Here is a 27,493-nt window from a genome sequence, read left to right as displayed (position 1 = left end):
CCTTTATACCTTCATTAACATTTAAGACAGCCTCTTCTCTCTATTTTAAGATGTATGCACTTAATCATTATTTAATACTTTTGAACTGTTTGATTTTATTTATCTTTCTTAAGTTTCTTTTGTCTAGTGACTTGCTAAGTCTCTGTCTTGGAGGTTATTGATTCTGTTAAAAGTCTCTTTTCCTTTCAAAAGTATTTTTAGCTTTACTTGGTAAATTATTATTGCTTCATGTCAATTTAATTTGCCTTTGTGTATATTCCAACTTTTTCATTCCTTTTTCAAAGTTGATGTGTAGTCTTTTTTTTAAAAAAAATCTATTTATTTATTTTCAGTTTTCAACATTAATTTCCATAAGATTTTGAGTTTGAAAATTTTCTCCCCATCTCTCCCCTCCCTCACCCCAAGGCACCATGTATTCTGATTACCCCTTCCCTCAATCTGCACTCTCTTCTGTCACACCTCTCACTTCCCTTATCCCCATATTCTCCCTTTTCTTGTAGGGCAAGATAGATTTCTCTATCCCATTACCTGTATTTCTTATTTCCCAGTTGTATGCAAAAACAATTCTCAACATTCATTCCTAAATCTTTGAGTTCCAACTTCTCTCCCTTCCTCCCTCCCCACACATCTCCACTATGAAGGCAAGCAATTCAATATAAGCTATACATATGTAGTTATGCAAAAGACTTCCATAATAGTCATGTTGTGAAAGACTAACTACATTTCCTTCCATCCTATCCTGTCCCCTATTTATTCTATTCTTTCTTTTGTCCTTGTCCCTCCCCAAAAGTGTTTACTTCTAATTACTCACTCCTCTCATTTGCCCTCTCTTCTATCATCCTCCCCACAGCCCACATATCCCCTTTCTCCCCTACTTTCCTGTAGTGTAAGATAGATTTTTATATCAAATTGAGTGTGCATGTTATTCCCTCCTTAAACCAAATGTGATGAAAGTAAGCTTCACTTTTTCCCTCTCACCTCCCCCCCTTTCCCCTCCATTGAAAAAGCTTTTTCTTGCCTCTTTTCTGAGAGATAATTTGCCCCTTTCCATTTTTCCCTTTCTCCTCCCAATATATTCCTCTCTCACCCCTTAATTCTATTTTTTAGATATCATCCCTTCCTATTCAACTCACCCTATGTCCCCTGTCTATATGTATACAATCCCTCCAACTATCCAAATACTGAAAAAAGTCTTGAGTTACAAATGTTATCTTTCCATGGAGGAATGTAAACAGTTCAATTTTAGTAAGTCCCTTATGATTTCTCTTTCCTGTTTACCTTTTCATGCTTCTCTTGATTCATGTGTTTGAAAGTCAAATTTTCTATTCAGCTCTGGTCTTTTCATCAAGAATGCTCGAAAGTCCTCTGTTTCATCAAATGACCATTTTTTCCCCTGAAGTATTATACTCAGTTTTCCTGGGTAGGTGATTCTTGGTTTTAATCTTAGTTCCTTTGACTTCTGGAGTATCATATTGCAAGCCCTTCTATCTCTTAATGAAGAAGCTGCTAGATCTTGTGTTATCCTGATTGTATTTCCACAATACTCAAATTTTTTTCTTTCTGGGTGCTTGCAATATTTTCTCCTTGACCTGGGTACTCTGGAATTTGGCTATAATCTTCCTAGGAGTTTTTCTTTTGGACCTCTTTCAGGAGGTGATTGGTGGATTCTTTCAATATTTATTTTACCCTCTGGTTCTAGAATATCCTTGATAATTTCATGATTCCTTGATAATTTCATGAAAGATGATGTCTAGGCTCTTTTTTTGATCATGGCTTTCAGGTAGTCCCTGGATCTATTTTCCAGGTCAGTTGTTCTTCCACTGAGATATTTCATATTGTCTTCTATTTTTTCATTCTTTTGGTTTGGTTTTGTAATTTCTTGGTTTCTCATAAAGTCATTAGCTTCCATCTGCTCAATTATAATTTTTAAAGAACTATTTTCTTCAGTGAACTTTTGAACTTTCTTTTCCATTGGCTAATTCTGCTTTTTAAAGCATTTTTTTCCTCATTGTACTTTTGCCATTTGAGTTGGTCTACTTTTAAAGATGTTATTTTCTTCAGCACTTTTTGGGTCTCCTTTAGCAAGCTGTTGACTTGCTTTTCATGATTTTCTTGCATCACTCTCATTTCTCTTCCTCATTTTTCCTCAACCTCTTTTATTTGATTTTCAAAATCTCTTTTGAGCTCTTCCATGGCCTGACACCATTGCAAATTTGTTTTGGAGATTTTGGATGAAGAAGCCTTGACTTTGATGTCTTCCACTAATGGTATGCTTTGTTCTTCCTCATCTAAAAGGATGGAGGAAAATACCTGTTCACCAAGAACCTTCTAAAGTCTTATCTTTTTTTTCCTTTTTTGGGACATTTTCCCAGTCACTTAGCTTTTAAGTCCTTTGTCAAGTGAAGGATATGCTCTAGGGATCTGTAAGTTATCAGTTTCTCCAAGGTGGTACAATCAAGGGAAAGGAGTTTACTCTTCCCCTGACCTGCACTCTAGTCTGGGAGCAACCACAAGCTTTTCTTCCCAGGATCTGTGAGTAGGGTTCCCTCTCCACAACCATCTCCAGCTCCACCAGTCCAGGGCTCCTTCTCACCCCAGGGCTTCCACTCATGGCTGAGATTCAGATCAGCTGCTTGATTCCCCCAGGGTCTTTAGGAGGAGGGCTCCAAAAATGGACGCTGCATCTGCCTGGGGCCTGCTCCCTTCTCACCCAGTTGAAAGAACTTTCTCACTGACCTTTGAAGCTGTCTCTGGCATTTGTGGGTTGAGGAATCTGGGGACCACAGCTGCTTCCCAGGATTCTGCACCCTGAAGCCCGCTCCAGTCCTGTCCTTCTGTGCTGTGCTCTGCTCTGAGCCTGGTGTGATAGACCTTTCCTGTTAGCCTTCTAGGCTGCTTTGAGCTGGAAATCTCTTTCACTCTGTTGTTTTGTGGCTTCTGCTGCTCCAGAATTTATTTAGAGTCGTATTTACAGGTATTTTATGCACTTTGTGGGGAGAGCTACAGCAGGTTTGTCCTTCTACTCCACCATCTTGGCTCTGTCCCACCCCCTTACCCTCTTCTATTGGCAACACAATAAGCCTTATTTCTGAATAAAAAAAGGCTTGAGGGGCCCAATTCTTTGGAAGCACATCTGGGCCTTTACACTGGAATTTCAAGCTTCACTCATGTCTTTCACTTTTGTTTCACTCAAGATAGTATTCCTGGGTCCCTGTGGGTAAGGTTCAAATTTTATGAAAAGGTGACACAATCTTAAATCGGGGGTGTGGGGTAACCCCAGACTTTTGAGAAGTGATTGGGAATCTGGAAAAGAGTTAGCAGCAGGAATCTTGTCCAGGAACCAGGCTGGGGCGGTAGGATTGCTCCAGATGGACCTGGAGCTAGATTCACCACAGGGTCAGAGGAGGAGGATGAGACCCAATGGTATGAACAGACAGCAGGTCTGTGAGGGGCTGGCTCAGATCTACCTGGGACCTGCACCCACAGAAATGGCCTCCAAAAGACAGAGATCTCAGGTCCAAGTGAAGACAGTGTGAGGAAAGAAGGCAGAGCAAATAGAATTCCAAGGGTAGAAGACAGAGAGATCTCAGCTCCAGGGAAGAAGGCAGAGCAATCTCAGCAGTTTTTAGTCTTATGTGAATCTTACTGAGGTTCAATGATTTACCACTTTTATGTGAAATAATTTCCCCCATTCTTCCTTTCTCTTCCCTCTTTTCCCAGTGCATCCTTCATTCTCTCCTACTCATTTTTTACATCATCCCAACATAATCAACTCACTCCTTTTCCTTCTTTCTATGTAAAGTTCTTCTAACTGCCCAAATAATGATAAAAATTCTTAGGAGTTACATGTGTTATCTTCCCGTATAGAAATGTAAACAGTTTAACTTTATTGAATCCTGCATGATTTCTCTTTCTTGTTTGCCTTTTTTATGGTTCTCTTGAGTCTTGTATTTGAAAGTCAAATTTTCTATTCAGCTTTGGTCTTTTCATCAGGAAGGCTTAACAGTCCTCTATTTCATGAAATATCTATTTTTTCCCCTTGAAGAATCATATTCAGTTTTGCTAAGTAGGTTATTCTTGATTGCAATCCCAGCTTTTTTGCCTTCCAGAATATTATATTCCTAGTCCTCTGCTTCTTTAATGTGGTATTGATAAATCTTGTGTGATCCTGAATGTGACTCCACCATTTTTGCACTGAATTCTGGTTGTTTGAAGTATTTTCTCTTTGATGTGGGAGTTCTGGAATTTGGTTATAATATTCTTGGGAGTTTTCATTTTGGGCTCTCTTCTACATGGTGATTGGTAGATTCTTTCGATTTCTTATTTTATCCTTGGATCCTAGGACATAGGAGCAATTTTCCTTGATATTTTTTGAAATATGATATCTAGGCTATTTCTTTGATGATGGTTTTCAGGTAGTCCAATAATTCTTAAATTATCTGTCCTCAGTCTATTTTCCATGTCAGTTGTTTTTCCTATGAAATATTTCAATTTTTCTCCTGTTTTTTCATTTTTAAATTTTGCTATTTTGTTTCTTGATGTCTCACAGAGTTGCTAGTTTCTACTTACCCATTCTAATTTTTAAGAAATTATTTTCTTCCGTGAGCTTTTGTATTCCTTTTGCATTTAGCCAGTTCTGCATTTTAAGGAGGTCTTTTAATCAATGAATTTTTGTACCTCTTTTTTGATCTGGCCAATTATGTTTTGTAAGGAATTTGTTTCTTCAGTATTTTTGGTGCCTCTTTCGCCATGCTGTTTATTGTTATTTTTTGCATAATTTTCTTCCTTTATTCTCATTTATTTACTGAATTGTTCCTCTACCACTCTTAACTGATTTTCAAAATCAGTTTGTAGCTCTTCCACGAATTCTTGTTGAGCTTGTATCCAGTTCACATTTTTTCCCCTTTGAGGATTCACTTGTAGCTGTTTTGACTTCATTGTCTTCTTCTGAGTTTGTGTCTAGTTTTTCCCTGTCTCTATAGAACCTTTTTATGATCATGTTCTTTTTTAATTGTTTGCTCATTTTCTGCCTTATTTCTTGATTTTCAGCTTTATGGTAAAGTTGGGCTCTGTTCTTGGTGGGGTGGAGTGGGGTTCAAGCTTTTTCACTGCTGTTTGCAGAGCTAGTTCTGAGATTTAGAAGTTTTTGTTGCTTTTAAGGTGGTATGATCTGGGGAGAGGTGTAGTCAGTACTCTCCTGGTATGCACTGTAATCCTTACCCATAAAGGATCCTTGATCCCTTGGAACTAGAAACTGTACTGCTCCTCTGGGCTCTCACTCCTTCTTGATTGAAAATACTCATCTCTGCCCCTACATTATGACCCAGAAGTGGGTATAGGTAATGGATTTGCCAAACAGCATATGGTCCTGCATCCAGTGCTAGCACAAGAGTCCCCTATGATTTCTTTCTGATTAGTTGCCAAGTCATCTGGCTTGAGAGATTCCAAAGTTGCTGGACTTCTGTCATCACCACCAGGTCCCATCTTGGGTCTATTATCCACATGAGCTCCAGGCCAGCCTCCATCCCCATTTCACAGATTTCTTCTTCTGACCTTCTCAGTTGATTGGGTTGAAAGAATATTTCACTCTGACCTTTTACTGGCTCTGCAACTCTAGAATTTGATTTGAGGCATTATTTTAAAGTTGTTAGGAGGGGAATATCGGGAGAATTCAGGTGAGGGCTTTCTCTATTCTCCCATCTTGGCTCCTAAAGCTCAATGATTCTTGTTTTATCTTTCTTAACTTTGTTTTCCCTGTCAGTTGTTTTTGAAAGGAGATAATTTTTATGTTTTATTTTTGTTTGGTTGGTTTTTTACTTTTATCTAACATTTGTTATTATATCATTGACTTTTTGAGGTATATTGCCTCCATTTTTTTCAAGATGTCTACTGATATGCTGAAATTTCTCAGTTTCCATTCTAGGAGATTTATTCCATTTCTTTCCTATTTCTTAAGTACATGTATTTAAGCATTCCAAACCTTCCTGGAAATCCCTATGGCCATTCCATATTATTGTATGGGGTTATTGGAGTTTTTCAGAATTATTTTCTTCTGGAATTTTATCCTAGGATTCATGTCACTCTCTGGATCAGGAAAATTCAATGGCTTCTTATTACTTCTATGATAAAAATATGATTCCTCAGCTTGACATGAGAACACTTTACAATTTGACTCTAATTCACCTTTGTAGATTTATTAAATAGTATTCTATTTTATTCATTCTTGTTTGAGCCAAAGTGGCCTATTTGAAGTTTCTCAAAACCAGCACTCCATTTCTCATTTTTGTCCCTTTTCATAGGCTTCTGTCCATGACTGGAATGTCCCGGAATGTCCCCACTTCTTACTCTTAGAATCTCTAGCTTCCTTCAGAGCTGAATTCTTATATCACATCCTATTGAACTGGTTTGGATTGGATTGCAGTATTTTAATCTAGATTATTTCTTCTTGTGCCTATAAGTTAGATACACAAAGATTAATAAAACGTCTTTGCCCTGAAGGAGCTTGCATTTTATGGAAAGGGAGAATACAAAATTTTAATTATTTGAAATTGCTTTATCCTTATTTGTCAGTGTTTTGGGTCTTTTTAAAAAACAGCCCTTGGATTTAGTTTTTAATTGATTTTTTAAAAAATTTCAGTTGCTTTAAATATCTGCTGTGATCTTTCTCATTTTCTGTCAGTTCTTTTAGGATCAGGCCCAGTTACCTTTTTCTTTTTCTTCCATATATACATATACATGTATAGGTATATAGACATATGTATATATGCATACATGCATACAAGCATATATTCAGGGTTGGAATTTTCCTGAGTACTCCATTGGCTGCATACTGCTGCTACACACACACACACACACATACACACACACACATGTATGTATATATGTATATACACATATACATATATATGTATGTATATATGTATAAATATATGTATATATGTGTGTGTACATATATATATATATATATATTAGACCTTTGTATTAGCATTATCTGATATGATCTATTATTTTTATTCATTAAGGTAGAAATTAGAGCAAAGGATTGACTTTTGGGGGAGTTCTGGTATGAAATTAAAAGTGCAAACTTCAGGATTTTCCTGGAGTAAGTATTATCACTGATTTGGCAGAAAATCTCTCGTTGATGTTTTGGTATGTGAGGAAGCGGACTCCCTTTGGTGTTCTCACTTTAACCTCTTGGATCAGTCTGTTCCTTATTTTCATTCTGCTTGCAACAACCCTGAATCAGAGCTTTAACTCTTCAAAGAGTTACCTGTAGGAAGTTCCTTCCTTTTCTTCCTGTTTCTCATCAATCCCTTCTCCAACCTGTCCTTCATCTATCCACCATTATAGTCTTCCTTTGCTCTAAGTTCTCTAATCATTACAATAATCATTTTATTCCACTCAAAAACCAACCATGACTCCCCAGTGCTTACCAAATGATGTGTAAATTCCTGATCCTAAAACTCTGTAAATCTTATTTTTTTATTATATTTCCTTTACCTGTTGCACTTGTAGTTAAAGTGCGTTACTCAACAAAGCTTTGTTTTTGTCCTTCCCTGTCCCGTCTCTGAGGCTGTGTTCTTGCTGTCTCCCAATCCTTGAAAGGATACTCCCTCTATCAAATTCTCTTATTCCCTTTAACATCCAACCCATATGTCTCCTCTCCCATGAAGTCTTCCTTCCCTTCCCAGTGTAAAAGTATTCTCTTCCTCATATTTCTTGTCACTCCCATTTAGTATTTTCTTCCTTAGGTTATATTTTTGTGGACATATCTTTTCCCCTTACAGACTCCTTGAGAGAAGAATTGGTTGTGTATCACAAGACCTAATAACACAGTAAACCCATAATGAATGTTTGCTGAATTATTTCCTTTTGTAACTATTTGAAAGCCTAGTATATAACTGATGTATAATACTTTTTAGTGAATAAATGACTAAAACATCCGTTAGTGAAATATGGTTCATTCTTCTTCCTTCCTTCCTTTCTTTTTTTCCTTCTTTCTTATTTCTCCTTTTAGACCTGTGTTTCTTACCCAAGCAGCTGGCCTAGGAGAGCAAAACGATTTTCCTGAAGAAATACAGTCAGGTATGATTATTTAATGATTATGTTTCATTTAAAAACCACCAAAACCATAGTTATAAATTTTACTTACAGACCTTGACTTTCAAGAAAAGGCCATGGAAGAGTATGATTTTTGACAATAGAGAATTGCTAATGTTCCCTTTGCTTGGTGATATGAGAAACAGGTTATGATTTGGAGAAAAAGTGGCAGCATCATTAATTATAAACAACTTCTGCACAAAATTTGTGGGAGTTTGTATACTTCTACGTTCCCAGATATCATCTATAGAGTCTGAGGATGCTGGCAAAGACAGAACATCTTTGTACCTAAAGAGCATATCAGTGCTCTCAGACTAGCAGTCCCTGTGTTGCTTTTGGAAGTGTTCCTATATACCTCTGATACTGATAAGGAAGAGTGCTCCTGGATTCATGCAGGGACAGTGGTCAGGCCTACCTATGCACTGACCTCTGATCCCAAAGGAATTATGTGTGGAGAGGTGGCAAGGGAATAAGCATTTATATACTGACTTCTATGCAGCAGGAGCAGCCAGGTGGCACAGTGCATAGAGCACCAAGAAGACCCTTCTTCCTGAGTTCAAATCCTGCCTCAGATACCTACTAACTATGTTACACTGGACAAGCTACTTAATCCTGTTTGCCTTAGTTATCTCATTTGTAAAATGAGATGGAGAAGAAAATAGCAAACCACTCCAGTATCTTTGCCAAGAAAACCCCAGATGGAGTCATGCATAGTTGAACATGACTGAAAAATGACTGAACAACAATTAGGGTCTATGCTAAACATTAAAGTGATGCTAAGCACTATTACAAATAGCGTAGGTGCTATTATGATCCCCATTTTATAGTTGAGAAAGCTAAGGAAAACAAAGATTAGGTGACTTGCCCAGGTTATGTAGCTAGATTTGAACCTAAAGAGCATCACAGTGCTCACAGATTAGTAGTCCCTTTATGGCCCTGGGAAGTTTTAGATAGATAGAGGCCCAGCACTCTATCTAGTGCATCACTTGCAGAAACACCAGTGTTGGGGAGCCATGACAAGGAAGCCCACTCAGCTTCTGTAACACACAGCATGTCTGAGTGGCCCATTTCTGAGCTCCCTGGAATCTCAACAGGGACAGAGTGCTTGGAGAGCACAAGTATACCAAGAGCTCAAGGACTGAGCAAATATAAATGATGATCCATGAAAATTAATTACCTGCAAGATTAAGATGAAATATGTCTACTCCAGGAAAGGCCTATCTCTGCTGATTTTAGCTCAACATAAAGAAAAACTTTCCAACATCTGTCCCAAAATGACATTGCTTGCTTTGGGAAGTAGTGAGTTTCCCATTGGTAGAGGGCTTCAAATAGAGGCTGGTTGACCACTTGTTTAGAACATTGTAGAAACAATTCCCTCCAAGATACAAGTTAAAGTAAATAACTTATGATGTGTTCTTTACATGAGAGGACTTCAATGTATACATTGATGGTCTCTCAAATACCCAGTCTCCTACTTCCTCAGTCTTCTCAGCTCGTGAGCCTATTCTACCTTCTTTCAGCCAAACACAGAGACAGGTCTCACCATCTCCTACAGATGTACTACTACTATGAACAAGAATTCTGAAATTCCTTATCCTAACTATAAGCTGTTCCCTTCACTCCTCTTAAAACTGTTTGTTGTCCTTACTATAACCTCCAGTATGTGCACATCTCAGAATTCTCCCAGTACTCATTCCAGTTTGGGTTTTACTTTCCTTCCTTTCCAGTCATGACACTGTAGTTAAGTATTCTACTGTACACTGGCCTCTACTTTCAAATTCCTTTGTTGTCCTGCTCATACAGGGCCAAACCCTGACCAAACCCAGGATTATTCCTACCATCCTTTTCCACTCCTATTCATGTACTGCTAATTGGATTATGTGTGGCTTCCTTCAGAAATCAGTTCAAATGTGACCTTTTGCAGGAAACTTACCTGGTTCTTTCTTGTCCTCAGCTAATAGCCCCTTCCTCTCTAACTGTATATGTATTTTGTTGTCTCCCTCATTGGAATGTAAGTCCCCTGAATTTAGGGGTAGTTTCTTGGTAGTATTTCATTCATGCAAGGAGAAGTATGAAAGCTTGCCAAGACCTTTTCAAGGCTGCTTATCCACCCTTGGTGTCTAGCTGGCACTCAGTTCTCACCTATGGCTCCAAGTAGTTGTAGCATGTGGTAACATCCCAATAAACCTTCTCTGCAGACAATCTAAACCAGGATAACCTGTGGACCTCAGATCCATTGGTGAATTAGGAGATGTCAACCACAAGCACGTGAAGACTTCCCTTGGTGGAAGGGGCAGATGAGAACAATTTGTTTCAGTGACCATGAATGTGGCTGAAGCAGGTGCTGTGGAGCACTTAGGGCTTGGTTAGACATCTAAGATGCTAGGGTCATGCACAGAATCCTGGGCCATCACCAGTCACCTTGACTTTTGTCCTGCCATTGGACCTCATGACTCTGGAAGAGAAATAAAGCTGATGACTTTGTGCAACTCTGACTCACTTAAATCCAGTTCAACCATGAGTCAAGACATCACCCATGATGTCATTGATCCTCTACAAAAAGAAGGACAAAAAACAACTTTTCCCAGTATTTAGCATTGTGTTCTGCACACAGGCATTATTTAATAAAATACAAATTCCTTGAGGAGAGGGGACCATTTGCTTTGCACATGTATTAAGTGCTTAATAAATGCCTATGTAAAGTGGGGCTTGATGAAATCAGTCATCCCATTCTATTTAGCTCTAATAACTTCATCCAGTGTCAACATGTTTTAAATGAACCAGTCAAAGGTGTGAACAAGACTTAGACAAGTCTTGAATCAATCAAAGGGATTTCTCCAAGTGGTGAAGTCTGTTCAGATTGATTAGAGTAATTCAGTCATGCACTCTGGGGTTTGTATAAAACCATCGAGTTAGTGTGAAATCAAGGATGTGAGTATGTGTCCACAAAGAAAAGAGGGAGTCATTCTAGAGAAGCCCACTTGGGCCTTAGGGGAGAGGAAGGAGAACAGCCTTGACCCCAGGCCTTGGTTCCTACCCCACCTTGGACAGAAGAAGAGCTTGGGAACTTCAGAAGACTAGAGAATTCTGGACTTCTCTTTGGAATCTTAGTCCTAGCAGCCTCCCAGAACGGAATGGAGCACCTAATGGGATGGGAGCTGAGGATAAACTAGACACACTGAAAAAAGGTAGCTTCAAGATTCTGTAAGAGAGTCCAGGAGCAAAGCTTCACTGTAGCTAAGGGAAACTTCATAAGCAAAAAGTACTTCCAACAGTCAGGAGCTGTGAGTTACCTCCTTACCACACATGTTCTCCAAGAGTGAGCCCACTTTCTCCTGGACTTTATACGTACCGTGGGAAAGTATCACAGACTTTTGGGGGAGTGTTTTATACTAACTGTTCTTAGTTCATCACTTTAGTCAATATCCCTTTCTAAAAATTAAGTCTAGCTGACTGATAAAAATTGATAATCATAGAGCAAGCATACCAGTGGGTGCTTGTAGACTATAGCACCAGAAAACTACCTCCCCAACCACTTAGGGTATCTTGGAACCCTCAAGGGAGAAGTAACTACCATTCCTTTGGGAACTTAGCCTCTCAGTGGGGGTTGAGAGAATGAGTCCTAGAAGATGTGCTATACTTGTTAAATTGTTGAATGAGTACCCACTCACCCTAAGATCACTTGGCTTTTTGAGGACTAATTACTTAAATAATTCCTTTCTCTATGAGGAAAGATAAAAAAAACTTATATTTTTTGTCTTCTCTTAACTATAAATAACACCCAAGTTCCCCCAAATTGCAATATATTAGAGAGATGTTCATTTTCCAACATCTAGAGACCCTTTCTGAAATTTTAGCTTATTTGGAAAGCCTCATGTTAATCGGTTTGGAGTACTAGTCTCTCCAAAGTCCTTTCTTTCAAAAAGATTTATTCTCTTCTGCACTAAAGAATTCCCAGTGTTTCATATGTTTCAATGTGATTACTAACATTTCCTAAAATGAAATGTTATATGATGTTTCTAAAACATGGGAATAATTCTCCCCAAGACAAATAATTCTGTACTTCATCATATGCCTAATTGAAGACTTTATAAACATATTACTTACTCATATCCTGTATACACATTGTTAACTGTTTTATTTTTTCCCCAAAAAATGAACTTAGAATCAGAACTCTTAACAAAAGAAGATAAAACAGAAGGTTCATTGACAGAAAGATTGTCCTTTCTTTATGAAGATGCTAAGGAAAATGTAAGCGAGTTGCAAAAAAGCATAGAAGATACTGAGAATGAACCATGTATTGAATTTGGTGCTTCTGATCTAAGTTATTTATTATATGAAGATGAAAAGGATTTCAAGGTAAAACTTCATAACATTATGGTTTAATTTAAAATAACATTTTGTTGGTGGCTAAATTACTAGAAGGGAATAAGAACTAGAGCTATGGTTTTATTTGTCTTAAAGAAACTCCCACTACCGACATAGGTCAGCACGTTCTCTACAATTTGCAGTTGTAGAGAACTGCTTGGAAGTCCATTTACTTGCCCAGAGTCGGGTAGCCAGCATATGCTAGAACTAGAACTAGAACCTAGGACTGCTTGGTTTCAAGACTGGCTTGCTATCTATTACATTTTCCAAGAAACAATTCTTAGAAGATAACATTACGGGATTTGCCAATATAAAGTAAAATTGACCCACCATTTACACACATTATTCTGGAGAATACAACCACTTCCTTATATAGTCATAGTTTACTCAATTTGTTAGATTCAATTCAACAAATATTTTTTAAAGCACCTACTATGTGGAAGTTCCTGTAATAGGAACTGCTGATAGAATATAGTTTTGACTCAAGGTACTTATATCTAATAGGGAAGAAGAATGAATACACAAATAATTGTGATGCAAGGAAAAGAGACAGATGATGGCAAGAAAGGAGAAGTCTGGGCAAAATGCTAAGGAAATCTGAGACCATTTTCGCATTTAGAGAAGACTTCATGAAGGAAGTGCTATCTTAATTAAACCTTGAAGGAAGGAAAAGATTTAGATAGATAAAATTGGAGGGGAAATCTTTCCTGGGTCAGAGATGAGTACAGAACAAAGTCACAGAAACAGGAGAGTCAGTCAGTCAACAAAGATTTATTAAGGATTTATTAAGTGATGGGAAAGATAGGAACAAACGATTGAGAGTAGAAATGGGGGGCTCAGTAGTCTGGTTTGGCTAGAATACAGGGCATTTGAAAGGGAGTGACGTGAGATCTTTAGGCCATTAATACAGCACAGCCTGAAACTAGTGGTTTGCAAAGTGTTTCTCACTGCAGAATCCTTCATCTGGACTGCAACAATGTCCATACTATGTTTCACGATTCTTCTCACTCTTGACATCAGAATAGGTCACCAAGTTAGAGACAGTGCTGTGTTACAAGGCAGTAAGTAGGAGAGGTCTGCAGGTTATTTTACCTTTAACTCAGATCTGTCTCAAAATCCTTCACCTCTAGCCTCCTCTACATCCCAACTTCCATAGGGGCCTAACTCCTAAGTAAAGTGAAACTGGCATGAAATCAGTTGCATAAACTCTATGTCTGCCAATAATATGTTTGGATCGCCATAGCACATAGGTTTCCCTATTTGAGTGTTTTAGATGCTACAAGGTATCTCACCTGTCACTTGCCTATTCTCACCATTAGAAATGTTTTACATATAACACCAACTCTCTGTTATTCATATGAATAGACATAGGAATCGTGGAGTAAATAATCCAAATTTCAAGTAATTAAAATAAAACCCCCCTCATGTATTTGCCTTTGGAATTCACTATGATGATGATGACACACTCTCCTCTCAGTAGATTCCTTTCAAATTGTTAAATGTTGGAAGCAAAGTATAGTTAAAACATCCCTGATCTTGCACTCAGAAGTCCTGCATTTGAGCCCCAGTTCTGACACTTATTTCTCATGTAAGTTTGGGAAAGTTAGATAACTTCTTGTGAGATGCCATTTCTTCATCTGTTACATGGGGGCAATAATGCTTACACTGCCTCCCTAACAGAATTGTGAGGAATTATTTGGTAAACCTTGAAGTATAGATAATAAAGCCATGGTTATAACATTTCTCTGTGTACTGACCAACTTCCGGTATATATATAGGAAGTGGACCTAGCAAGCTAGGTTGTTGGGCATAATTTTTCCCCTTTGACAACACACCACTAGATACTTAAGAGATGGTCATACATGCAAATAAAAGGTAGCAGATTCCTATAACTCCAGACCATCTCTATTTATGAAGAAGACACAACCCTCTTTTAAGTACATTATCATATAAAAATTATATTTAGGCCATATATGCATATGTATGTATGTACATATACATGTATGTGTATGTGTATGTATATTTATATATATATACACACATATTCTAACAATCTTGACATTGAAAATCATTACATGTTCAAAGCAGGAATTTGTTTTGTTTGACCATAAATGTTTATAATAGGTTATGTTTTCCTTGCTTTCTCAATGGGGAAACAGGGGGAGGGAAGAGCAAGGCAGGTGGAAGAGGTAGAATTCAGATCTCAAAAAATAAAATTGAATTTAAAATTAAAAAGTTACATGCCATATGAAGGATGTATGACATGAAGCCATCTGGAATTAGGGCGTTACTGGAGGAACATTTTTATCCACCAGAATGGGCACCACACAACACTTTAGATACAGACCAGCTCTATTTCAAAGAGACTTTCTCCTCTAATCCATCTTAGCTTTGCCCTTCAGTTGAACGAACAACCCTTTGTCTTTCCTTCTCTATCATGTCACCATAGGAATATACCAAACTAGGCCCACTGGAGGTGAAGCTCATGTCAATAGAGGGAATGGAAAAACCTATTCATGAGGCAATGAAAGAAATGACCAAGAAAGACTGGGAAGATGCTGGGAAAACAGAGAATTTCATCACATATAAGATGATCCGTTCTTTGAAAGATTAAAGACCGGCAGGTGAAAGAAAACGTTTTTCCATTGTCAAGGTCATCTATTTTATAAATCCAGTGTTCGTTGAAGCTTTGACCTACTTTTAAGCCATTTTTAAAAATACTGCTTAAGTTTGTTGGTTTTTTTTTAAAGATCATAATTATACTTAAAATAAAAGTTTCAGCTATTCAACTATTTATTTCCTGGCATGTGAATGGCACAAATGAAAGGATATTTTCTTAATGCGATGCTAAAATAATATTTTAAATATTGAATGGGATAATATTTGTAAAGTGCTTAGTACAATGCCTAGCATATAGTAGACAGTATATAAATGCTTATTTCGAACCCCTCCCCCAACCCTCCTCACTTTACCAAGTAGAGTTGTACTGAATTGAGTCCATATATAGACCGTACACTTAAAATAAAATATCTCTAAAAGGAAAATATAGAAAGATAGATAGACATCAAAAAATAGCATGATATCAAATTCCGTTGATGTTTAATGGATGTCAGATGTTGAGGGAAAGAGCAGCATATATTTAGACCATTATAGATTGTCATACTTTTAGAGTATCTTACACGCTACAAGCTTTTGCATCTGATCCCTCATTTCCCTTAACAAAACATCACTAGATAATTGATCGTACATGCAAACAAAAGGTAGTTGATTCCTATGATGTATTATTAGGATATATTGTAGTATCAAATATATCAGGATCATTTGATCCTAATAATACATCTATCAGTGTGGTAGGTAGGGCAGTTATTAATCCCAGTTTACAGATGAGGAATTGAGGCTGAGAGAGGTTGTGACTTGTCCAAGGTAACAGAGTTAGTAATTGTAACAGACAAAACTAAAACTAAGGTCTCGACTCCAAATTCAGTGATGGTGTTCCTTACACTCTGTCACACTGCCTTGGTACAGAAGAAGAAAACAGAATTATACATTTCAAGCTGGGAAGAGAACTTAGAAGTTATCTAGTCCAACTTAGTCCCATTATACAAAGTTACTGAGATTCAGAGAAGTGAAATAATTTGCCTCTGTTCGTAGGTAGTAAATGGAAAAACCATGCTGTTTTAAATGGAAAATGTTACCTAGTCAGAAAGTAAGCATCTTTCACTGTAAGATTAAACAGCTGATGCTGGTATCAAAGTAGAGGAATTCTCATGTGTCAGTTAACAAACATTTATCAGGCACTTACAATGAATATTCTGTGAACTGCGCTAAACAGTGAGAATACAAGGAAAGACAAAATCATGGTCGCTGCCCTCAAGGAATTGACATTCTAGTGGGGAAGACAGCTACCAAAAATAACTACGTATGATGGACAACATGTCATCTCCATTCATCCTGATGAATATCTGGTCACTGGATCCAGATGACTCAGGAGGAGAAAGTGAGGCTGATGACCTTGCACAGCCTTCCTTCACTTAAATCAGTCACCTGTAAGTCATGGCATCATCTTTCTGTCTTGGTCCTCTTTGACAACAAAGGCCAAACAATAACATGGCATCTCCATGACATGCCTCAATAAATTGAGAAAGTATTTTGAATGAGGAGAGGGGTGGGGATATGTGAGGGAGATCCCAAGTACTATAGGTACAGAACAAAACCAAATTGTTAGTGGGTAAATAGACATTTTAATAAAAATTAATAGATTAATCCTTAGGTGATCTTATTACTGCTGCTTATTATACTAAAGAACTTTGAAGGGTTATAAAAAAAAAGTGCAATACTGCTTCTAGGGCTGTATCCCAAGGAGATCACAAAAAATGGGAAAAGGACTCATATGTACAAAAATATTTGTAAAAGCTTTTTGTGTGTCGGCCAAGAACTGGAAATCAAGGGGATGCCCATCAATTGGGGAATGGCTGAAAAAGCTGTACTATATGAATGCAATGGAATACTATTGTGTTATAAGAAATGATGAACAGGCAGACTTCAGGAAATCCTGGAAAGACTTACATCAACTGATGCTGAGTGAAGTGAGCAGAACCAAAAGGACATTATACACAGTAACAGCCACAATGTGCAAGGACAGTTTTTGATAGACTTAGCCCTTCACAGCAATGCAAGGACCTAAAACATTTCCAAAGGACTCCTGATGCAAAATGCCATCAACATCCAGAGAAAGAACTGTGGAGTCGGAATGCATAATGAAACAGATTATTTTCTCTTTAGTTATGTTTTGTTTTTCTCATAGTTTTTCCTATTCGTTTTAATTCTTCTATGCAACATGACTAATGTGAAAATGTGTTTAAAATGTATGCATGTGTAGAACCCATATAAGATTGCATGCCATCTTACGGAGGAAGTCTTAGGGAGAGAAAATTTGGAAGTTATGAAAGTGATTGTTGAAAACTGAAAACAAATAAATTAATAAATAAAAATAAATTTAAAAATACAACAAGTAAATAAAATAAAAAGAACTTTGGTGTGAGTCCCAGCACCACCAATACAGGCAAGATTTAACAGTTTAGTGGATAGAGTGTTATACCTGAAAGTTATTAAGACCTGAGTTCAAATCCAACCTCAGACTCACACTTGCCTATATGGTCCCAGGCAAGTCCCCTAACCTCTACCTGCCTCAGCATATTCATCAGTAAAATGGGGACATTAGCACCTAACTTCCAGGATTGTTGTGAAAATAAAATAATACTTATAAAGCACTTTGAAAATCTTGAAATTCTGTTATTATTATTTTCAATCCATCTATAACTTCATCAATGTTATAGAGAATTGCTGTGACCCCAAAATTCATTACTCTCAAACTGTAGCAAGGCTATGGTCTGCAAACTGCAGGCTGCATGCTGTCCCCAGGTTCATACATGATACCTTCCCACCATTGTAGGACCTGTCAGGATTTGCAAACCACTGACCCAGAATTACCACCACCACAAGAAACCAGAGTAGGATTTTTAACAGAAGATGCCATACAATATAACAATTCAATTGAATGAAGGTTCATCAGGTGCCTACTATGTGAAACATGTTTCATTTGCTGAGATTACAAATAAGTAGGATAGCTGACATCATGTTTGTAGACTCACACAGCCTAGTACGGGAGATATACTAGGTCTACAATAGATTACAAATCAGAATATAAATGCAATAATGTAATATTTTTACCTAGTTCAGGTATAGTGCAAATTGGGCAATAGGAAACCAGAAACCTAGGTCTATTCGACCTGTGACCAAAATGTTATTATAGGGCAAAGAAGAGAAATGGTTACATGCATAGCCAAATATTAAAGTTTACCTTTGTAAGGAGTGCTACATCCTCAAAGATAAGCTTTCAAAAGATCAATGAAAGCAAACTCTCCTTGGAAAAAATGGCAACAATAATTTTTAAATATGTCAGTGATTTGTATAAGTAGAAGAAAGAAAACTCTTCAAAGATATGGACATCTTTCTAGCCAGAAAAAATACTGGTTGATCTTCTACCAGTCCAAATCTCTAAAGTTTCTGATGAAACAACAAGCTATCTGTGAGAATTCCGTTTCTAGCAGGTCAGCAGAAACCAAAATTGTTTTTTTTCTCTCAGTCAAAAAGGTCACTAGTTCACCCCATGAGATTATTAACTATGCCAAAATGAATACATGGCTGGATTCCAGTGAGTTTGTGAGCTATGGTCATTCTCCTTCCATGATTCACAATCTAAAAGGAAAAAAATATCAAATAATTTAAGCATTCCTCTTGCTGCCAAGAAAATGTCAGTGTTCTAAAGGCAGTACTTGAAAAAAGAAAGAAAAGAGGAGGGGATGCTTCCATTTAATATCATTGCTACTGTTAGAATTTATAGATAATATTTTTTTTTAACAAATTAGTATGGCTTACTAGCCCTATATTTAAATAACTTCCCACATTTGGGTACTAGGAAAATAAATCTAAATTACTACTTTAAAATTAGTTGTGTATTCCTTCAAGTTTTATCTCTGAGTCAAACATAGTTTCTTATTAGTATCTCTGGTAAAAGTTTCCATAAGTGTAGAAACTGAAACTGTTCTATTGGTTGAGGGCATGTTTTTTGCCTAACACTATCAAGAAAACAGAGGTTCTTGTCCAGCCAGCACCACACCATCCATATATGGAAACATTGGTTACAACAAATGGAGAAATATTGCATGTTGTGGGTAAGTTCACTTATGTTGGCAATATACATTCCAGATACATACACATAGATGATAAGGTTGACATATGTATTTCCAGTGTTTGGAAGGCTCCAAAGGAAAGTGTGGAAAAGAAGAAGTATTATATTAGACTGCCTGCCAAACTGAAGTTCTACAAAGCTCCTATGCTGACCTCATTGTTGTATGCCTGGAAAACCTGAATAATGTGCCAGCCCCATGCCAGGAAACTGAATCACTTCCACCTGAATTGTTTTCTGAAGGTCACCTGAGAAGATAATGTACCAGACACTCACTGAAGTCCTTTCTTGAACTACATTATCAAGTATACTCTACTGCAGAGAGTAGTTCTCTGATGGGCTGGCTGTGTTGTTCAAATGCCCAATGTACATTTGCCTAAAAGACTTTTTTAGAGAACTCGCACAAGGTAAGAGCTCACATGGAGGTCATAAGAAGCAGTACAAGGACACTCTCAAGTTCTCTCTGAAGAACTTGGGAATCAATTGTGAGACATGGGAGATGCCAGCGCAGGACCACTCAGCAGTGTGCTTGCATCAAGGAAGGCACTGCGTTCTATGAGCAAAGCTGAATTGCAGTAGCTCAAAAGAAATGTGAGATGCACAATGTTAGAGACATCACCACTCCAAATGTTCATATGGACTATTTATGCCCAACCTGTGATAGAATCTTCTGAGCTCATATTGGTCTTATCAGCCGCAGTTGGAACACACTGTACTTTGCTTGACCCTCATAGAGTGATGTTATTTTGGTCCTCTTCAAGAACAAAGGACAACAACCGTCAACCACCACCATATATTCTGCTAAATATTTATAGCTAAAAGTGCTGTCCTGAGTATCCACAGAGATGAAAAGACATGCTAGACTTCTACTTTTTCCCATCCAGCTCCCCAAGTCATCTTGCCAGCTGCCCTATTGCCATAGTCTCACACCACCTCTCTTGGGTCAGTTCCCATCATTCCTGACCTCTAGAATGCCCTGGGGAAGATAATTCAGTTAACTTTGGGACTTCCCTCCTGGAGCCAAACAATTTTGATTAGGGACTGGATGAGTAGAAACTTACTTAGCCCTCTATATTTAGCTTGCTTCCATACCATTCTTTGCTTCACATCTTATCAGACTCCAGTCATATGTCTAGGCCATCTGGTCGTCTGCATTGCTGCCACAGTGCATACTCTACACACCCTTTAAACTACACCAATAACACCATTGCTTCTGGAATGGGCCAGCCAACTAATTGACTGGATCCACTCACCATCCCTGGGATTCCTCTGGTCAAAGTTTTTCTCTTTCTAAACTCCTTCAGGGCAAGACTATCTCAAGTTTTATTTTGTATCCCTAGTGCTTATCATAACACCTTGTACATAATAGGCATTTAATAAATGCTTTTTTGTCATTCATTTATTCACAGCAACACTGGTTTGAGTTTTTTAACATTCTCATTCAATCCCACTTATAGCCAGTCAATGAGATGGCCAGTTCCTTGAGGTTCTTCCACTTAATTAACAACATAATATATGTTTGTTATATTGGATTAAATCATAATACCAGACATATAAGAATAGTTCCATCATCAGTGGAAAAGTGGTCGCAAAATAGCACATAACCACCCAATAAGGACACAATTCTAAGTGCTAAAGAAGGCAGAGAAAAGAGAGCTCACAGAGGGCTGGGTGAGCCAGAGAAAACTTTATTGAGAAGGTAGGATTTTCAAGGATGGTGACAAATTGGCAAATATAGGCAGTGGGAGTGCAGAGCACAAAAATGATGAAGTAGAAAACTAGAAGAGTATATTCAGAGGACAGTAATAGACTGTTTTTGTTTTTTCCAAATGAGAGGACAAGGAGAGAGAGAAGACTGTAAAAGTGGATCAAGACCAGAACATAGAGAACCTTAAATGCCAGGCTGAGTTCAGATTATTTTATAAGCAAAGGAGAATCATTGAAAGATTTTTTTGGGTAGTAGAGTGAAATGAAGAGAAGTACAGAAAGATTAATCCAAGTGTTATATATAAAGTATGACTTAGAAATGGGAAAAAAAGACTAGGAAGCTATTCCAACATTCTTGGTTGGGAAGAGACAAAGGCCTAGACCAGGGTATCAGAAAAAGAAACATTTTGAGATATCTCATGAAGAAAGAATTACCAGGATTCAGCATGGAGGGAGAGGGAGAAGAAAGACTCAAACTAGCTTTGGAACCCAAACGGATGAATAAAAGAGGTTTAAAAGGGGAAGAATAAACCAGTAGCCAAAGAAAAGGCCTGGAACTGCTTGTACTTGCAGTGGGCACCATGGGAGCAAAATAGGCTGTGCTTAGAGCTGTAACATAACATGGGACAGCTGGGTTTTACTCCAAAATGCTAACAGCTAACACTTTCTTTTTGTGGCAATGATACCCCATGTATACAGAGCTAGTAAAAATATCCAGGCCTCCTCACTCCTGAGCTTTAGGGAGAAAGAAAAATATAGCCCTACCTTTACACCTCAGGCTGCCATGCCCCAAGGGTCCCATTGCCCTGACATCTTCTCTAAGCTCTATCTTCCCCCATACCACACCTAGGCAAGATGTCCATATGCCACCTGGCTTGAGGACCCATCATGTATGCTGCCTAAAATCAGTGTCAAAGGTAATGTGCTAGTTTCAGAGTACTGTGGGGTTCCAAGCTCATCCTCTTCTCCCACAACTGCACCAAAGTCATAGCACTTGGACAAGATTAAGGGCTTATGTGATGTCTGGCTTGGGAATCCTCACCATAAAGCACATTTGAGATCACTAGAAGGAGAAAATGTGTGCTAAACCCAGGATATGCTAGTGTCTCTATCTCCTCCACCCTGTTCCCCAACATTTGCCCCAGATCTAAGAGGACCTGTGGATCTCCTTGATACAAACATCTTCTTCACTGGTACATATTGCAGCCCATCCATACATTCTGTTTTTAATTTCTGTTCCTGTCCTATAAATTCATCACAGATGATCTATCCAACACACTGGAAGCCTTTTTCTGTCTCTAATTATTTTAGAGACATCAGTATAGCACTTGGTCCATTTATGTACTATTCCACCCCCACCCCCAGTCCCTTTTTTTAACTTCATGACCAATATCTTTTCTGAGCCTCCATTTTCTAAATGGTAACTTTTATAAAGCTTCTTGAATACAAGACAGTATTGGTAGTGAGCTGCAGTCAACATTTCTTCACATCCTTCCTTCCATTGCCATGTAGGTCTCCTGCAATGTCAGTCCTTCTGAGATCAAGGTGTGTTATCATTCACAGAGAAGAACATCCTTGGGAGAATATTCATGTTTAAAATAATCAGTCTGTGTGTCAGGGAGAAGCCTGAGGCAGTCTCGTCTGCTTTCCTCTTATTTAGCTCTGGTCCTGGTTCATTAAATGTCTTAAGTGTTTGTTCAAAATATATGGCCTGATGTATTATCTTTGTCAATTGTTCATTCAGCTGTTTGCCATAAACTACATGATCTGTATGTTTTTCATTGTTCTTTTCTGACATAGATAACTAACTCAATCTTTCCAGTAATCAGATATGTTATAGGAGGGATTCTTATAATGTATGGGTTAGTGTACATGGCCATTGAAGTTCTTTCCAACTCTCAAAATCTGTGATTCTATGTGATTCTGTTTAGCTATGAATCTCAGGGAAGTCCTTGTGTTTACTGCCTTGTGTAACAGGTACAATGGCTTATCAATCAACAAGTATTGATTAGGTACTTACTTTGTACTAAGCACTGTCCTAAGCACTGGGATTTTTTTTTAAAGGCACAAATTTTTGCTGCCATTAAGGTTACATTCTAATGGAGATGGGGTGGAAATCAGTTTCACACAATAATATAATATTATTTTATAATATATCATACAATAATAATGTAATACAATATTATATATAACATAATTACATATATGAAATATAATACAATATTGTAATATGATAATATAATAATAATAATAAATACTGAGCAGTTGGAAGGTAGCATTAAGAGCAATTGAAGGAGGAGGATGGAACCAGGAATGGTTGACTACTGGAGGTGATGCTTAAGCTCCATCATTTTAAGAAATGATGTAGAGTAGATAATGAATTTTGTAGGAAATTGCAGCTTCCATTTAAGTATGTGATAAATTCAATGTTACGCCCAAAACCAAGTGGTGTCCGTTATTGTTGTTCAGTCATTCAGCCATGTCCAACTCTTTTTAACCCTGTGGACCATAGCATGCCAAGCCCTTTTATTCTCCACTATCTCTTGAATTCAAATTTATGCTTGCTGTTTGCATGATAATAACTATCCATCTCATCCCTTTTTCTTTTTGCCTTCAACATTTCCCAGTATCAGGGTCCTTTCCAATGAGTCCTATCTTCTCATTATGTGGCCAATGTATTTAAGTTTCAGCTTAAGTATTTTACATTCCAGTAAGTAGCCTGAATTCATTTCTTTAGGAAGTGTCTAATTTGACCTCCTTGTTGTTCAAGCGACTCTCAAAAGTCTTCTTCAGCATCACAATTCAAAAGTATCCGTTTTGTGGCACCCAGTTTTCCTTATAGACCAGTTCTCACAGCCATACATTGCTACTGGAAAAAATACAGCTTTGACCACACAACCTTTGTCGGCAAGATAACGTCTCTGCTTTTTAGTATGCTGTCCAGATTTACCATAGCTTTCCTTACAAGGTGCAAGTGTCTTTTAAATTCATAGCTGCAGGCACTGTCTGCAATGATTTTTGAGCCTAAGAACATAAAATCTGATACTGCTTCTATTTCTTCTCTCTCTTTTTGTCAGGAAGTAATGGGATCATTTGTCAAGATCTTAGTTTTTTTAATGTTAAACTTCAAGATAGCTTTTACAGTCTCCTCATCAAGAGGCTTCTTAATTCTTCTTCATTTTCTGCCATCAGTGGTCTCATCTGCATATCTGAGATTATTGATATTTCTCCCCCTAACTAATTCTGACTTGTGATTCATCCAGCTTGGCATATCCCATGACATACTCTGCTTATAAGTCAAATAATTAAGGTGAACAACTGATGGGTTTAAGATTGGAAAAGGGGTATGACAAGGTTGTATATTGTTCCCCCATTTATTTAACTTGTATGCAAAGGCTAAAAATACAAAGACAACAACAACAACAAAAAAGTCTCTGCACTCAAGGAATCCCAAACCTTGGTTTTTAATAACCCTAGTCATATTTATTTAACACACAAACAAAACAACACACTGTACTTATAAAAAAAGTCGCAGTTACCGCAGTGAGACTAGTATCTCACACTATGCAGAATCTTCACAGCTGCAGTTGTAGCTACTACAACTGCTTCATGGGTTTCCTTCTCTGATGAAAAGTGCAAGATACAATGATTACTACAGGAGAAAATTGTATGATTGATCCTGGATGGTAGGGAGACAAAGAAGAGAAGTTCCCAAAGAGAGTGAGTAGCCTATAGTTCTTTAATGCACTAAAACATTTAATGAAATTTAACTGTTTATAATAAATCTATGTTTAGTTATGGTAGTAAATGATAAAATAGATGAATAATATACAGTGTTTACACCATATACGACTTGTTAAAAAGTTGCTTAGTATTTTTACATACATGAATCATTTGCACATCATCTGCAGTTTTGCACAGTATACTGCAAATCTCCAAAAATTCCTATTTAATTACCCACCAATAACCAAAACAGGGCCTGTGAAAACCATGAATGCTGAATAATAACTGTAATTTGTTTTGTGGTGGGACTTTTTTTATGTCATGTGTTCATTTGGAGCTTGTATTGGTATATGGTGTGAATGTTGATCTAACCCTAATTTCTGCAAGCTTACTTTCCAATTTTCCTAGTAGTTTTTGAAGTCTAAGCCACTACATTCATTTCTTTTTGTGTGTTGGGATCTTAATTTGTTCCATAGATTAGTTTCTCTGTCTCTCTGTCTCTCTGTCTCTCTGTCTCTCTCTGTCTCTCTCTCTCTGTCTCTCTCTTTCTGTCTCTCTCTCTCCCAGTATTAAATTGTTATTATTAGTAGTTCATTATCCCCTGTTTTATACTGTTACTATACTTTTTTCCTCCCCTTACATCCCTCTCCTCAGAAGTAGTATTTGTCTCATGGCAAGAGCAAGGGATAAGCAACAGGTAATCCACATGCTCCAATGAGATCTTTATGAGACCAGAAAACAAGGAAAGATTCCTAGCATGTTAGGTGGATCCCTTGCTGACAACTATGGGCAGACATGGATAGTTTGCCATTTGCATTATTAGAATAAATATTCACATTGATGAAAATTCAGATCCATTGTGGTCTGACCACTCTTTATGATTTCATCTTAAGTACCATTTATATAAAAAAAATATTTATGTCAGCTCTTTTTGTGGTGACAAAAAAATTTGAAACCAAAGAGATAACCATCAATTGAGAAATGACTGTGATATGTGAATGTGACAGAATACTATTGTGCTGTAAGTAATAAGGAAATATATGACTTTAAAGAGACATCGAAAGTTATATGAACTGATACAAAGAGAAATAAGCAAACCCCGAACAATTTATATAACATCAATATTATAAAAAAGCTAATAATTTTGAAGACTTACAAATGAAAGAATGAAGACTGAAGACTGAATGAAAGTGAAAGAAGAATGAAGACTGAAGAATGAAATGAGAAAAGCAAGAAGAATTTATTATATAACACTATAAAGACAAACAACTTTGAAAATTATAAGGCCTATAATTAGTACAATGTCCATTCATGATTCCAGAAGATCAGGGATTAAACGTGCTTTCCACAACAGACTGGTGATGGGGATTTAGGATGTAAAAATGTAAGTATGTACATATATGTGTTATTAATATCATTCATTATGCTTACAGTGTTCTAGTATTGATAGTATACATACTAGTATTCTTGTATACCCAACCCTGTATTTCTGGCATTAAACCAAGCTGATCATAGTCTATAATATTTTTTAAATGTTTTGCCTCTTTACCTAAAATGTTATACATAGACATGTATAATATTGTGTGTATAGAGATAGATATGTACAATACATGTATAATGTATACATATATTTAAATTATTTTATAACATTCATATTTTTTATATAGAATATATTTTGTATACATTGCCAATGAGGGAATTTGTTTTGCTCGACTTTGCATGTTGTACAATAAATTTGTTCTTTTCCTTTTCTAATGTAGGAACAAAATGAAGGGGAGAAAATGAATTTCTGTTCATTTACATAGAGGGGTTGGGGGAGGTGCCACAGATGTAGACTGCTGCTTCCACTTTCAGATGAGGTATTGTATTGTGAGTTTTGCTTAATTCTTTTAATTTTATTACAAGAGACCACTCACATAGCGAGGGTAATCTGGAAATGTCTGCAATATAAAAATATACTCCAATAAAACTTTTTTTAAAGTACCAATTGCATTTCTTTATCTAACATATCTAGTTCTGAGGACTTAACTAAATATGGTAGTTAGTTCTGCAGTAATTAACAATAAAAATAGATTACATGCGCTGACAAATGTTCCATTACATAGATATTTGTTGCTCTTTTGGTTCCATCTACTTGTAAATGCGTTTGGTGTGATCTGGTCTGGTTAGATGTCATGCCAAACTTTCTGGAGGCTTACTTTTTCCTCAGTGATTTTCATTGTTTATAAGGTAATAATGCTTATGATCTTCTACTATTGTCTTTCATAGTATTTTGCACATGATCATATTTTGCCATCACGCTTAGCCACCATGTCTCTCCACGAGACTCACCAGGTGTTTCTTGGTTGAGCTTGCTTGGTGTCCTCATTGCAACAACTGTTTTATAATTATAACTTTATTCATAATATTTATAAATATTATACATAATATTTATAATATATAATATAATAGAACACATTATATTAAATATAATATATGATATAAATACATAACATATGACATGTTATATAGAAATATAAAATATTTATAATACATATTTGTACATTATAATTATAATTTTATAACTCTATAATCATAATCAAAGTCTTTACTTTTATTCACTTGCTATGTTTCAGTCAGCTTCTTCAAATAGATTGGGTTGGAGCTTTTATAATTTCAGTGACTTATCTTTATACTTTCTTCTGATGTGGTTTTGATTTTGACCTTTGCTCTAATTACTCAATTGTCTGACTTCACAAAAATAGAATAATTCAGCTTTTTTTTAATCTGTTAAGATTAGTCAGTTTCTTTTTATTTTGCAATGATGTTCACTGCTCTTTGTCCAATGCCTACAGATTTTTTTTCGAA

General features: G+C 36.9%; 1 protein-coding gene across 1 annotated transcript in view; it reads left to right on the top strand.

Moving 5' to 3' along the window:
• The window catches only part of CCDC83 (coiled-coil domain containing 83), a 73,649-nt gene extending 58,392 nt beyond the window's left edge, over nt 1-15,257 (top strand). The window contains exons 9-11 of the mRNA XM_072610666.1: nt 8,018-8,085; nt 12,266-12,459; nt 14,918-15,257. Coding sequence (XP_072466767.1) covers nt 8,018-8,085; nt 12,266-12,459; nt 14,918-15,082 — 427 coding nt within the window. The 3' untranslated portion in view covers nt 15,083-15,257. The remainder of the gene's footprint in view (nt 1-8,017; nt 8,086-12,265; nt 12,460-14,917) is intronic.
• The last annotated feature ends 12,236 nt before the right edge of the window (nt 15,258-27,493 follow it).

Source organism: Notamacropus eugenii, chromosome 5, assembly GCF_028372415.1.
Source record: "Notamacropus eugenii isolate mMacEug1 chromosome 5, mMacEug1.pri_v2, whole genome shotgun sequence".
Lineage (NCBI taxonomy): Eukaryota > Metazoa > Chordata > Mammalia > Diprotodontia > Macropodidae > Notamacropus > Notamacropus eugenii.
This window is presented reverse-complemented; position numbering and strand designations above follow the sequence as displayed.